The 15,196-nt window shown below is 41.8% G+C and overlaps 1 protein-coding gene across 6 annotated transcripts in view; it reads right to left on the reverse strand.

Annotated features, from left to right (window-relative positions):
* The window catches only part of FSHR (follicle stimulating hormone receptor), an 85,303-nt gene that overhangs the window by 7,619 nt on the left and 62,488 nt on the right, over nt 1-15,196 (reverse strand). For 2 of the 6 annotated variants that reach the window (XM_019282466.3, XM_010393539.4), the window contains 5 exons: nt 13,564-13,635; nt 11,310-11,387; nt 7,568-7,636; nt 7,382-7,456; nt 2,303-2,488 (listed from right to left, as the gene is read on the reverse strand). In XM_019282466.3, coding sequence (XP_019138011.2) covers nt 2,303-2,488; nt 7,382-7,456; nt 7,568-7,636; nt 11,310-11,387; nt 13,564-13,635 — 480 coding nt within the window. The remainder of the gene's footprint in view (nt 1-2,302; nt 2,489-7,381; nt 7,457-7,567; nt 7,637-11,309; nt 11,388-13,563; nt 13,636-15,196) is intronic. The other 4 variants (XM_019282468.3, XM_019282464.3, XM_019282467.3 and 1 more) reach the window with 3 other exon arrangements.

Here is a 15,196-nt window from a genome sequence, read left to right on the forward strand (position 1 = left end):
CACAAGCAATGCCTGCTGCTCTGAGCCAAGCACAGCTCTTACCAAAGGAATATTACACATTGTGTGATCAGGCACTATGCAAACTATTAATAACTTCTAAACAGCCTGAGCAGCCTTCAGTGCACATGCAGCTTGTGCCAGCTGTCACAAAAATGGCTTTGATATGAAAGAGGGTGTAGCTACTGTATGTGTGACTAATCTCTGCAAAAGTGTATGGTAATACTTTCAGTCTTCAAGCCAAACACATGCATCCACTTTCTCTCTTTAATCTGGAGGGAGGATCTCCGTTTCCCACCAATTCAGTACAAGAGACAAGACTGTATGAAAGAAATGACAATTTTTAATTATGTTGAAAAGCAGCTGACAGGAAGGGTTCGTCTAAATAATAGGTTCTCATAATTTTGCATATATGCTTAATATTTGGTAAAAAATACATCTGGTTTATATACATAAATACATTAAAGGCATGGATAAATATGTCCAATTTTGTTCTGTTGACCAGGGTGGTACAGTTGTGACCAGACTTGCTCCAGAAGCAGCCCCACCATGGCATGGTGTTCCAGAAGCAGCCCCACCACCACAGCCTGGAACATCTGTACTGGGGCTATGTGAGCTCTGCACAGTTTTGTTGGCATTTCTTTGCAAACTTACACTTACCCAGGCTGTGGAAAGGGCTGTGCTATGTTCTCCTTGGCTTCTTGCCAAGTGCTGGGGACTTCAATTCCCTGGAGCAAGTGTGTGGCATGGAGGTTTTTCAAAGCAAGTGAGGGGACTGGATGCTGAGAGCTTACCACAGGGTCAGGACTACTTCCTCCTGTAGCTTTCCTTCAATAGCAGCTCTTACTTTGTTTTTGAAAAGTCCAGTTGCCTAATTTAAGGGGTGGGTTCTGGGATTTAGGTCCTGATTAGGCCCAAGCAGCTCAGAAGCCAAGTACCTTCAAAAATATGAATCACAATGATGTCAGTGTTCCTTTGCAGATCCGGGACTAAACATGCTTTCACTGGACTCATTGGGAAATAACACTTTGCTACCAGTTCTGGAAGGGCTGGACCCATTTCTGCTTAGAAGCTACCAGGCACTGTGTCTGCATAAGACTGCACAAGTGTGTGAAAACATCTGCTGATAAACTGTTTTAGTGAAAAGTTAGCATTTTGGATGAAGAATGGGTGACTGGGGAGGGATTCTGTCAGATACTTCTGTTATCACTGCCATCTCTGCCATCACACTTGCACTCTTTACACAGTTTTGCAAACACGTGTAAGTGATATTTATTAGCTATCAGCAAACTCAGTTATCTTCCCTTGTCTGGTGACAACAGAATGTTAAAATAAAATAAATGGCTATTAAGGGTACTGAAATAGAAGCTACTAACAGTTCATTCTTTCTCTGCATGGTTTCACCTTTCTTTGAAGTTTTATGCCACTTCTGAAGATGACATCTTGAAGTCTAACAATGACTCATATTTTTTTTTCTCCCATGGAAAAGTCCAAGTCTTTCAGGACACCCAGTAAAGGAATAATTTCAAACAATAACAAGGGTTTCTGTAAGTACCAGTTCCTTATGTTTTCCAGTGGCACAAATTCAGGAGGTTCATTAAGTACTGAATGTGTACATTTCAAGACTGCATGACTGTGGTGAAAATACTCAGTGAGAACCACTGATACCTGAAGTCTCACTGCAACTTGCTAATGGAAAATTTAAAAAAGCATGGAAGATTACCTTTGGAGTCTAAAAAGACACCTTAGCCTCCCACCCTGCTCTGTTGATTTGTGTGAAATGGATCTGCTCAGAAATCATGTCCCAAAATGCTGTGAATATGAACTCTGTGATGTTTGGCCAGACAGTGCTCCAGCATCAATGAGGCCTTCTGGGAGAAGAGTTTGGGATCACTCAGTGGTCCTGTTGGCCTCCTGCATTGATGAATAAATGCTGACCAGCTTCTCTACACACACAGCTTTCCTTCCAGTTACTTTCTGAAAAAGTTATCAAACGTTTTCTGTTTAATGTCTTCAGTGTGGCTCCAGGCTGGTCCCAGTGAAAGATGGACTTATGACAGGTGGGGGCAGATCTGTGCCTAGGGAAGTGCTGATGCTACCAAAAATTTAATAATTCTCTGTAATGGAGGGGCAGTGCACTGTGTAGCATGCATAAACCTGTATCTATTTTGCATTTGTTTATTTCCATCCATTTACTTACCTGCACTGGAGAGACCTTTGCTATCCACTTTTTGAGGAATTTTATTTAATTCACTATCAACTGCTGAAAAGCACCAAAAAGAATAAAACAAATTAAATCACTTACTTTTGTCTTTTCCAGTTTGTAAATGCACAGCAATGGCTAGGATAGGTGAAGTTTGCCTCAATCAAAGATCTAAATTTGCTTAAATCAGGAAGCTTTTTTAAATTGTATGTAGACCTTGCTCTTAGCTTCTTAATGAGTTCTAATCCATGACTTGGCAGGAAACTGATTTTCGTGCTGGAAATATCCCTTTAAGAAAACATATGAGAATCTTGGTAAAAAGCAAATTTACTTCTGCTCAACAATGGATATGTGTTTAAGACAGTCCTACTCATTCTCAGAGTAGTGACTGGAAACAGATCAGCTGGAAATCCACACTGAAAAGAGGATCCAGTGCTAAATTGGGTGTTCCTCCAGCAAACTGAGCTAATATCCATTGCAAACAACAATCAAGTGATGTTAGTCTGTGAGAACAAAAGAAAATAATCCAATAATGTTCTGGGTAAAAATTAGCAGGCATATAAACTATTACTGCCATATGATTCTGGGTTTAGTAAATACCCAGTAAATGCAACAATCATCCCAGAATACTGTTAAAGGATAAAAAAAGGCTGATGAAATCACAATGGAAGTTTGCTTTATGAACATCACATCATGGGAAGGCTGCTGTAGAAAAGGCAACGAACACAAAGAGAGAAGCTCACGTGAGTACGGATGTGAGGACAGGTTGGAGATACCAGGTTTTGTACTCATTATGAAGAAAAACAGATTAAAGAGAGACAGGGGTGGCATTGTTCAGGCTGTTAGGAACAAAAAAAAATCCCAACAAAACCTTCTCAGAGGTTTAGAAAACAAATATAGCACAGACAGAAGCAAAGAAAGGGGCAGTACTGCAGGAGGTTAGGAGAGATGTACTTATGTGGAAGGCAATTACTGTGGGACAGGCTATCAGAGGCAGCTATGGAATCAGCAGCCATGAATGTACTAAAGAGGGCATTAGAGGGGCTTTTGAGAGGAAACATGTTCTGCAAACACTTAATCTTGACTTGTGCCATGCGAGTGAAGAAAGGGAAGAAGGACCAAGGGTGCACCATCTCCAGGCTAAGAGATACTTGGGAATCCATCCCCATAGCTCCAGACTGCAACACTTGGGGCAAAACATCTCCATATTTCCCTCACTAGAACACAAACCAAGTCCCTCAGATCATGACAGCCTGAGATCCACTCCTCTGAAGAGCAAAGGTAAAGATGAACTGCACAAAAGCACCCTTCCTCCTTTAAGCCCTCCTTCCTTCCTCTCACAGCCTGAGACTGATCCAGGATGATAGAGTTTGTTGAGGTTGCTCTGCTCTTTATTCTCCAAGAAAAGAAAAGATTTCTCCCTAATCAAGGAATTGGACTGACAATATTTGTACTTTTCTCCATGTCCCCCCGAAGGTACAGTTTCCAATTCATCTGTGACAGTGTAATGCCAGGACATGTTATTTGATCTCTATCACCCAACATCCACAAATCGTTTCTATTATCATATTAATACAGGAGAGTGGTGCCATGTGAGGGGGAGACCAGGTTTTAGCAGCATGTAATAAAGTTTGGACAGTTGTGTGCAAATGTATGTGCGGACCACACACACATTTGCACCGCTGTTGTCTGGTCTAGGAAGCAAAATTAATACCAGGAAAGGGCTCTGTTTGAATGCCAGCCAGGCCTAAGAAGTTCATAGGCAGCTGATGAAGCATTTTGTAAAATTGGTGGTGGGTAAAGATGATCTTTGTGTCCATGCTGTGCCCACAGTTGAGGTTTTACATCCAGGCTCTGAAGGAATGCACCACCTTCAACAACTGGACAAGGGACTGTGGCAGCAGAGGATCAGACACAAACTCTACTCCACTGCCCCGACCTGGGCCCTGTGACTTTTACTGGAAGACAGACTGGGGTATTAAAAAGTGCTATGAACTTCTGCAGGGCAGGCTGAGAGAAGCCACAGCCCTCATAGAAGAGGTCCCGAGGTCCTTGGCCTGTTTCTACAGGAGCTAAAACCGGCAGCCAATGAGAAATTTTAGGCTATCGATTTCTGCCTTGGACGCTTGAAGAGGTAATTAGGTTGCAGTGAGCAGCCTCAGTTTTCACATGTGCTGACTACTGCCCTCAGTGCTCTGCCTAATGAAAACTGTCACCCAGAGTATATGCTCATGAGTCAAAAACTAAACAGCAGGTTTCTGCTTAAATCCACAGACAGAATCACTCATGGCATCATTAAGAGAATGTGTAACTTCACAATTCTGAACAAGAGCACAGAAAATGTTTTCTTTGGCTTGTTAGCTAAAAATCATTACTGAGTCCAAATTGGTGTTACACTGTGTGCAAATAAGCAAATCTGAATAGGAATAGCACTTAGACTTAAAAATATCTAAGAGTTTACTGAATCTCTTGTCATCTCTAAATAGTTTCATAGATATTAAATATTTTTTCCACAAAAACTTTTTCTTCTTATTTAAGAAACTTTTTATGCTCATTATCCCACATAAACAGAAGTGAGTTAGGGAAAGTGCTTTGCCTAAAACCCTGTGGGTTTTTTTGGTATGTCTGTGAGGGATAGCTATGGATACACCACCACCAAGCCCCCAAATAGCAAACACAGACACTGTGCAGGTGGTTTAGTAAATTACTCCACTGAGTTACCACACGCACACCTCAGTGCAGAGGTTCTTTGAGATGGTGTTCTCTAGTTAGAGGGTTGATAAATTAAATAAGCCTGATTAACAAGATTATAAAGTGGCATTAGGAAATCAAACCAGAAAGCATCAGTGAGTGAAATACGTGTTCTTATAATTGCTTGGCTGTGAGTCATCAGCCTTGACAGCAGCCAGTACAGGAGCAGCAAAAATGAATCTGCCTTCTCTTCCAATCACTTCCCTTTCCCACTGGGAGTCTCTGTTGGACTAGCAAAAGTACTGACCAGCTGATGAGGTCTGAAAGGCACCTACAGAAATGGCAAAAAATAGCTCCTGGATCAGAAATCAGAGCAGGGTAGGCAGACTGGGGAGAACAATTTCCTCCGTGCTTGTATCTAAACTGATCTCTGGCTGCACTTCAGGGACTCAGCTGTAGAGCTGGGGATCTACTGGAGCTCTCCTGTACCTTCCATGTCTGGGATTCCCAAAGAAGACAAATTGCAAGGGTGGGGTGAACCACAGCCACACCTTGCCCTGCATCAAATCAGGACACAGCCAGAGAACTAAGGACACCAGCAAAAGCTGGTGCAAGCCATGATAGCTCTGAGAGCAGCAGCAGACAATTAAATGAAACAATGCAGCTGAAAATTGAAGCTATGAAACTCCAAGCTGGAAACGGTGTATTTCTGAATAGAAGGAATATGTATAGTTGTGGGATTTATTAGCTATTTGATTTACTGGCCTACTGTCAGTGCTGAAATCCTTTAACTCAAAATTTAATGTCTTTCCCAAAGAGAGACTCTAATTCAGCCAAGAGCTGTAAGTCTGAGGGAGGAATTGATTTGTGAAACTCTGTAGCCTGCACAAGGCCTATGATTGGTGCTGTCTATTTGTGTTTGTGTTTCTTTCACATTAATATGACGAATTACAAAATAGAAGTTGGCATTAATTGACTCTATAACATCGGTTCAAGAAGGTCAAGAGTTAAACCATCCTGATGTTCATTCTATTAAAACACTGCAGTCTGCAACATGGATTTGATTGCAGCAACAGCAAAAATATGATTTGTCCCAGCAAAGATATGATTATGGGTCAATCATTTCCACAAGTGAAAGTGCATCCCCGGTGTACACTACAGTGATGGATGAGTAAGAAGGCTCTTCTTTCATGATCCCATCCAGGATAAAAAGGTAATTTCCCATCCGCGGAATAGTGGATGTATTGGTAATGGAACAGAAAACTTTTTACACAAATAACTCACTGTTAGAAATTGAACTATCAAATGAATCTCAACTACAGGCAAATCGATTTGATAAACCTCCTGAATATGATTGTATCAAGTACAGCTTGCAAAGAAAATGCATTTACTTTTTGCTACAGGAAACAATGATTTCCCAAAGAAACACCTATGACATTACTGATGAAAAGATGCTCCAGTGTCAGTCTTTTCCAGAAAAAAGAAGATGCTTTGAAGAAACAATGGAAGTGGAGCAGAATGCAGTAACCCAGACCATAGGTCTTTATGTCATATGTGCACCGACCATCATGAAGTGGAAAATGAGGCTTTCCGAAGAGCTCTGGACTGAACTCAAGGTTAATCAGACATTTTTTCTCCCTCCTTTTCAGGTTTGTAACCACTCCAGCATCTGTGTAAAATCTTCCAACAGTTCCAATGACCCCTCTCACTCATTCTGGGTGACTTTTAGTCCTCTCTGAACAACCAGGGTAGATGCAAAGAGAGAAAGGTTCCAATGAGTCGGTGAGACAAAAAAGAATCCCATGTCTCTCTTGCAGCTCTTATGTGTGGTGGCTTGTGCTCAGAAACACAAGCAGCTGTGCACACTCACTCATACATTTTTCGGACTCCATGGCAAACAGTGGCTTGAGGTAATGGTGGCTGAGACCCATGAGCATCCTACTGCTGAATTTTCTACCACTGAGTTCTCGATTCCCAGCTCATCACCCACCAAGGACATCCTGCTATAACTGAGTAGAATGTATCTCATACCTATCCCAATCCCCATCCCCGCAGGATAGGAATTTTTTGTCAGAATTAAGCTACAAAGATGCCGGGGCAGATCTTCAGTGGCAAGTAATTCAGATTTAAGCAGTGAGAACCACTCACCCAGTCTCGATTTTGCTTAAACAGAAAACCAAAAGCATTTTTTTCTAGAGGAAAAAAACAAAGCAGAACAACTCCTCTCTTGCTCAGTTTAATAAACCATGGAGAGGAACCTGGATCTAAATCTCTCACTCTCAACACTCTCAAAAACTTGAAGACAAAGTGAAAATAAAGTTCTAGACTGAAATTTCTATTATGGATTCCTTTTTTTATTCAGAACTAGACCTCTGGTCTTGAACTCCAAGGTTTGCAAGATGTTGAAATCCAGACTGGCATTCATATGTTCTTCTCTGATCTTTTCTAAGGAGTCAAGAAGGAGAAAAATGTGATCCAAATATTACTTACAAAACAGCGGGTCCATTGGCTCCCTGGAAGACCTCATTTGGTAATTTTTCTAGGTTGTGATTATCACTTAGATTTCTGAAAAACATAACATTTATGCTGAAACAATCTGAGATAAAAAACCAAAAAAAATCTTGCAGAAGTTACTATCTTCATTTTTTCAGAATTACAAACAACAGAAATAGTTACAGCTCATCCAGGTATGTTCCATTAAATGCATGATTCTCAATGTCCTGAATTCCATTTTTATTCAGCCATCTGCAATAGAGAAAAAGGAAAAAGGAGTTGTGTTCTTATTTATGCTTCATGACTAAAATGTATGCAATTCAAAATAGGGAATCTCAAACAAATAAAATTGTTAAATGAACATTGAAATAGTGAAATTTCTACAAATCCCAGCCTGTAAGATCCCAACAGTTGGAGGAAGTCTTTGGAGAGGGCAGACATGAATAGGGTGGGTAAGTGCTACCATCAGAGATGGCAGCTGAGTAAGTTCCTGAAGGGCAGAGCTGGTGAAGATGCTGGCACTGCTCATGGCTCCACTGGGAAGGCAGCAGAGGAGCCAGGCAGATCAGGGTCTTTCCTGTTGGTGCTGTCAGTGCCACTCAGTTTTACTCTCAGCAAGATGCTTTTGAAATGCTGGGCCATGGCTTCATCTCTGCCAGTTATCAGAGAAAAAAGCCTGCTGTGTGCCATGGGCTCACAGCCGCAGCCAGGCAGGTGGAGGAGGGAGGCTGATGGTCACTGAGCCAGGCAGGAGGGCATGAAGGGGCAGCCAAACTGCCCAGAAAGCAGGTGACTCCTCCTGTGCTGCTGCCTTGACAAATTACACTCCCTCTCTGCTCTGCTGCCCAGTCCTACCTCCCCAGGCTCCTTTCCCCAGGAGGAGACACAGGTACTGAACCTTGCAATTGAAGCTCCTGGGGCTCTCTGCCAAGTTTTTACTGTGGTGCATTACCTAATTAACGTTTAACGTCCTTCCCTCTGTCCCTTCGCGGTCCTAAAAATTTACATTTAGGTCAGTTATATTTATCATCTTTACAGTGCAATCTTTCATCTCGCCTTAAACGTCACTTTGCAGCTCACGCCCTCTCCAACAGGCAGCGACAGGTCTGATTGATGGCAGAAATGGCCCGATTTAATTAAACTGTCAGCAAACCTGGACTCTTTTCTAATTCACTTTGAAAAGCTGAGCATGCAAGTGACCCACTTATCTGAGGTCTGAGGTGGTGAGCTAAGGTCAGCATGGAAATCAGTCATGGGTCTGGCTGAAAGGATTGCTCTTTTGAGGCAGATGCACATGGCTCTGTGTCTGTAATGTCTGTCAGGCTGGATCAGGAGAACTGTCACCGTCCCCTTCACTTGCCAGCACTATTAGACATGAGTGAGCGGGCACGGAGGAGAGACAGGTCCCTGCTTACAGCATTTGAAACATTTATTATATTACAATGATCTTATAAATTTGTAGCTGCCAGGCTGATAGATATGTTTTTAATCACACTATTAGCACTTACTGCATTCTCTCACTGAACACGATGGTAATGCAATGAGATACTATGGTTGTAAAACAGAGTCGCTGTAGCCACGCAGTGTGGACTGCACACTCCTGTCACCTGGCTAATAGCGTGTGAGTGGTAAAAAGAGCAAAAAAAATTACCTAAATCCCAAGACCTCATTATAGTACACATCAATACATTCCTGTTGAGGCAAATTCTCCCCTCACTTCAACCAGCATCCTTACTGACTCCATTAACTCTTACATTAGCAAGGTGACAGTGGAGGCGGAGATCCAGAGCTTGGACATGGGGGCTTTTCCTTAGCATTTCATGTCTGGAGCAGATTTTTAAAACACACTTTAAAATTCACCCAGTGAAAGAGGTCACTGCCCCTGAGGTACCATTTACACCCTATTTCAGGACTGGAAAGATCTATTTTAGAGCCTAAGTCGCACTCAGACCTGGAACCAAGGTGAATTTCTTCCATAATTTTCTAGCACTTCATTACCAAGTGTCTCCTCAGTTCCCACCTGTGCTGATCCCATGCACAGCATAAATCAGATGCAATCCAAATTACTGGTGTAAATATGCTCGGTGCCTGCCACAGCTAAGCCCATTAAAACGGTTTCTCCCTAGAATGTGGGGGTTCAGTGGGCCCTGGGTGATTTTAATCATCTTGATACGCCTGCTTTCACTAAGTGATGTTGCCATAACCATAACTTTCTGTTGAGTTGCTGTGACTTCTGTTTTGTACAGAAAAATGGCAAATTTGTGTCTAAAATGAACTAAGTTCACCACAACAGAAAGAAAGCCTAAACAGGGACTCTCATAGGGCACATACAGGGCCTCTGTCCTGAACTGCTCTAGGGAGAACTCGAGCAAAGCCAGGACATTGTCTGACTGGGGTGGTGGAGGCCAGGTCTGCTCACCAGCTCCTGCACACACTGGTGGATGCAGGAAGCCCATGACAATGGGGAGCTGCAGGAGGCAGGGCAAAGGAGCTGGAAGTCGACATGATCCCCCCACCAGGACAATTTTGCTAGCAAACCAGCAGCCTGAAGTCCCCAGAGAGGTATCCTTCAATATCCAGGCAATAATCGCATCATATAATCATAGGAAGGTTTGTGCTGGAAGGGACCTTAAAGATCACCTGGTTCCAGACAGCTGTGGACAGCAACACCTTCCACTAGACCAGCTTGTCCAAAGCCCCATCCAACCTGACCTTGAGCACTTCCAGGGATGGGGCATCCACAGCTTCTCTGGGCAACCTGTTCCACTGCCTCACCCCCCTCGCAGTTAAGAATTTCTTCCTGATATAAGGAATGAAACATTCTGGGGTGGGAGGGGGAAGCCAACTTAGAGCTGCTCAAATGGCACAGAGAGGTCAAAATACAGTAAAAATCTGGGATATTAATATCACCCTTTGGTGGAATTATGAAAACAAACACAGTATTTGTTGTGCAGTGCTTTGAAAATGCAAAGTCCTACCTGAGCAGCAAATATTATCATCACAGGAGAAAAGATAAAGCAGTGAACTTGTGATATAATTACTTGAATATATATTTGAGAAAAGTCTGTGTCTATGTGTGCGTGTGTGTTTAAAACTTCAGAACTTGAAATAGAGAGAGGTTGTGCATAACTGATAGGGAAAAGGGAGAGATAAAGCTAAATGACTTGCTACTGGCCTCTCTTCATTACTGATGGTCTGACCTTGCTCCCCCCAGAATCGACATGAGCCCAGTCAGTCAATTCAAACCTTGCTTTTCTCTCTCAGTGTGCCAGCTAAAGCACACAAACACAGTGGGAATTTTTTTCAGTCTGGCCACTGGCTAAGTGAAAGGAAGGCAGCTTGTTAGCAAGCAAACAGTATGTTTTGGTATGCAGAGAGAAGGGATCAAAGAAGCCAGCTAGTTCATTAAAATACACGACTGTTCAAATCAGATGTGGAGCCGTCTAACCATGCAGCTCCAAACTGCGCTGTGAACCCGCCTGTACCAATGCATTAACACTGTGTACAAATAAACCACATTTCCACAACATCTACATACATTCTACCCAAGTAATAAATGTCTTTGAGTGATGTGTCTGACTGTAAATATTTATGAGTCATGCCATCCCTGTGAACACAATTTTTCTCACAGGGAACTGTGTAGCTGTAGGTGTTTAACCTTGGCATCGGTAATTACTAAATTTGCTCCCTGATGTGCTTCTAAAATAAAGAGCAGGACTAGAACACAACAAAAAGCCCCAAAAACATTCATTTGTTTCATGGCAGGAAAACAGAATACAGAGATCTCAGGGGCAAGGAGAAATGTAAAATCTCAAATTGATTTTGGAAGTGTATGAAAAAGTGCCCAACCCCTGGTATCCTTGACCCTGTTCTGGAAAAGAAATGAGCTAACAAGGAGAATAATGAATTTCCTATGTCTACTCACAGAATCACACTTTCAGAACTCAGGCCCATGAATGAATTTCTTTCAATTGTACGTATATTGATATTATCTTGAATATCTCTGAAAAATAAAATACAATAGAAACTACACCTTTTTGTACTTCTGTGAGCCTTTCAATACAATATGCTGCTTCAAACACAGTATTTTTCCCTTATATACAATCTGAGGAAATACTATAGACCATAGAGGGTAATAACGTATGTTTCCAAGACATTTTTTTCCCGCAGAGCACAAACCTTCCTGATAAAAAAGGCTGGAGCAAAACATTTCCCACCTGCCCCCCACCCATACTTTCCTTCCAAATAGGCTGAAGACATTAAAATGCATAAAAGCTCAGGTCTATAACCCTGAGGTGGATGAAACAGCTCCTCCAGCAAACAAACTCCCCAGAAAACGCAATTGGAGTGGCTGTGAGGCCACCCTTTCTCCCAGCCTCCCAGCTAGAAGGAGGAAAGCCATTAGCCTTTTTGGCCTGATTCAGCAGGGCACCTACCAGCCCATGAATCATTCCCCAGCTGATGTCAACAGCTGATGTTATAAGCTCTGTATGTGCTTAAGAACTTAAATGCAGAACCCCTGTCAGTGCAGTTTGTTGAATGGACAAATAGGAATTTCCGTCTTTCCTCAGTTGTGACTGATATAAAAAAAAAACGAATGTTCTGTTGCTGGCTCAAAATAGGCCTCAAAGAAGTTAAATAGTGTTACTCATAATTTAGACTGGGGATATGGCTGTCTCCATGCTGTTTCTGTTGGAAAGCATGGAACAAAATTAATTATCTGCAAAGCTTGAAATTAGGCGCGGTTCCAAAATTATCTCTTGCTGACAGCTCCGTACAGCCACAACTCTGCACCGAGTGACACTTACACAGAGGCTTCATTCAGCAAACTGAGGTCAGCAGAGACAGAAATAGGGTCGGAACATGGCACCCATGCAAGTGAACTGTATCCCTCTGCTACAGATCTGCCCTTTATAAACATCAAGACCTGTCTTTGGCCCTCAAATATTGGCACAACTGAAGCCAAAGGGAATTTTATTATTGACCTCAGAGGAACCAAGGTTTGAAGTGAGGTCTAGTTTAGGACTCGGTCAGTATCAAGGTCTATTTATTCTTACAGGGAAGTGAGGAGTTGCACCTAAAAAATTAAAAACCTCCTGCCGGTACAGGACACAGTAATTCCAGTCTAGTTAAGCCTGATGATAAACACAAAGGTGTACAGGTGAAAGTCTCTGTAGTGACACAGGTGTTGCATTTCCATGATGGTTTCGAGGAGCAGCGAAGTGAAGTTCTCAGAATTACATATGTCAAATGCATTCCTGAAATTTAGTTCTTTTCTTACATGTGTGTATACCATATTCAGGCATCCCTCTCTGTGCTTTATATGCATTTTTATTCATATTAATGTCTATTACTAAGATAATTGCACGACTAAGGTTTCTGCAGGTTGAAATCTTCCAATCAAAGATCTGAAGATGCAGAATTTTGTGCGTTAATTAACAATAAATCTTGTCCGAAAGAACGCTTTCAGTTATTCTAAGAACTGATTGAGAAATGTATGTCAAAATATTTTTCAGTGAAAAAGAAATCAAGTTTTTCTGATATGCATTTTTTCTACAGAAGAAGTGCTTTAGGAAATTAACAGCCTATTTTCGCACAAAATTTTGCACAAATATTTTTTTCCTTGTTGACACTGGAATTTTCCATAGGAAAACATTTTCATTCTCTGGATAGTTTTACTGCCAGGGGAAAACAAAAGAGGTTATGGTAGATAATTCCCTGAGTCTGGGGTTTTTTTGTCTTTTTTCTTCTTTCCTCTATGATGTGGCCACTTCAGATGGAACATAGCTCTGAGATCAGTGACTCTTCCCATGCAGGCCAGAAAAGTGTCGCCAGGTGGCAACAAATTTCCACTGCCACCATCCTGGTTTGGATTTCAGCTTCTGAAAGAGGAGTCAAAGGCTGTTATCTGTCCCCTGTGCCACCCAGACATGTGCTGACAGTGCAGTTAAAGGAAGAGTGGTCTGTAAAGTGAAGTTCCAACGTTTTGTACAAGGGAAACCTGGAGACAACTGAGACCTTCTGAGCCACATTAGCATCAATGACTGCAAAATTGCAATCAACATGCCACTGTGGAGCTAATTAATGAACACAAGGGGAATCATGTCTTGAAAGGTTTTGCTGGAGCAGAACACTCAAAGGGAACTTCCAAAAAGTGACAAGCAAACGTTCAAACTTACAGCAAAACTTTCTGGAAAGAGTGAATCTTGTGGACAGCGGGTAAAAACCGAAGGCCAGTGTTTGATATTAACCTAAGGGGAAGAGAAGATGAAGATTATTTACTCTGCCCTGGGAAAGAAAGCCGTAATTAACAAAGAAGAAAGAACATTGGACTTAAAATGGTTGTCACAAAAGGCAGTTTAGCCACAGAAGTGGGGCTTGCCAGTAAAAAACTTGACCTTGTAATTTAAAAAGGTTTTTGTCCAAAGTACAAGCTGAATTCTGCCCCACAGAGGTAAAGAGAGAAACCCTACCTTGGATGATTACACAGTCCTACCTGATGATCTCAGGAAATTGTCCATATTAATTTCCCAACAGCATTCTAAGAAGTCAGCTGCACTGACATGGGATAATTATTTTCATAACAGCTGTTTTAAGACAAAAGTATAATCTCACCACAATTTTACCCTTTTGCTCTAATACAGGATACATTAATTCTATGGGAAATTAACATTCATTGATGAAATTAGCAGAGAATTAGGACATTTTACTCCCTAGCACCTTTGATAGTGAGGAGCCAAAACCACGGGAACATTTCAGCAGTCTCTGCAACTGGAAATGGACCTGAGCCTCTATCCTTAGATTGCCTCCACCCTCCCACTGCACCGACCACCACTGGCCTCTGCACTGTGGTTCCTGTCCATGGAACACATGGCTGGACCTGCTGATTCTGAAGGACAACCCTGTACTCACAGCCAGTGAGGTCACAGGTATCCACAGAGATGGACCATGTCTAATTTTGTCAAAATTTGTTACCCAGAGCAGTAGCAAGGACAGGACAAATATGATGTTGCCATGCAGCAGGAGATTACTGGTGGCTGCTGATGGCTGGAAGGAGGGCTGAGTGCTGGAGGGAGGAGCTGGACTGGACTGGGCTCTGACCATTTGGGAGTTTTTCCCAGACACCAAAAAGTCTCATGTTTACCCCACCAAACAAAGAGAAAATTTGGATTCTTGAAAGTTTGATTATATCTTTGTGTTTTTAATATATGAGATGGTAGAGAAAGTAACCTTTCACTGAGACTTTTGGTTTCTTAAGGAACATAGGATATGGACATTATTTTTTATCATGGCACTTAGACAGAACAATATTCTTTTTTTATTAGATGCAACTTTATTTATTTTTTTTTAACTGAATCATTCCTGAAGAGTTGAATTGTGATCAAAGGACTGGTTGAGACTGGAAAAAGGTAACATTGTTCATATGATGTTTTTTTATGAACCTAGATTATTTCAGGAGAGTTGCAGTCTTTCAGGTTTCATAATTTGAACTGAAACTGAACGCCTCCATGTGACAACCAAATCCTATATTTGAGAACTCAGGGTGACACATAAGTCCATAAAATAGTCATTCACTTGCATAAGTACTGCTCTGAGCTCCCTGAGATGGTATCTGGGTATCCTCAGATGCTGAAAGGCCAACTTTGATCTGTCTCATCTTATAACAGAAAGCAATACTTCATATGCAGGGAAAAATTAAAGTAGTATTAGTGAATATTCAAGAAGCCAATTTGTTGAAAAGAAAGCTGCTGAAATGTCATGACTGTTTCGTCTCAAGAGTCAGAGTGGTCTGACTTTGGATTAACTTAAAAA

This window comes from Corvus cornix, chromosome 3 (assembly GCF_000738735.6).
Source record: "Corvus cornix cornix isolate S_Up_H32 chromosome 3, ASM73873v5, whole genome shotgun sequence".
Taxonomy (NCBI): domain Eukaryota; kingdom Metazoa; phylum Chordata; class Aves; order Passeriformes; family Corvidae; genus Corvus; species Corvus cornix.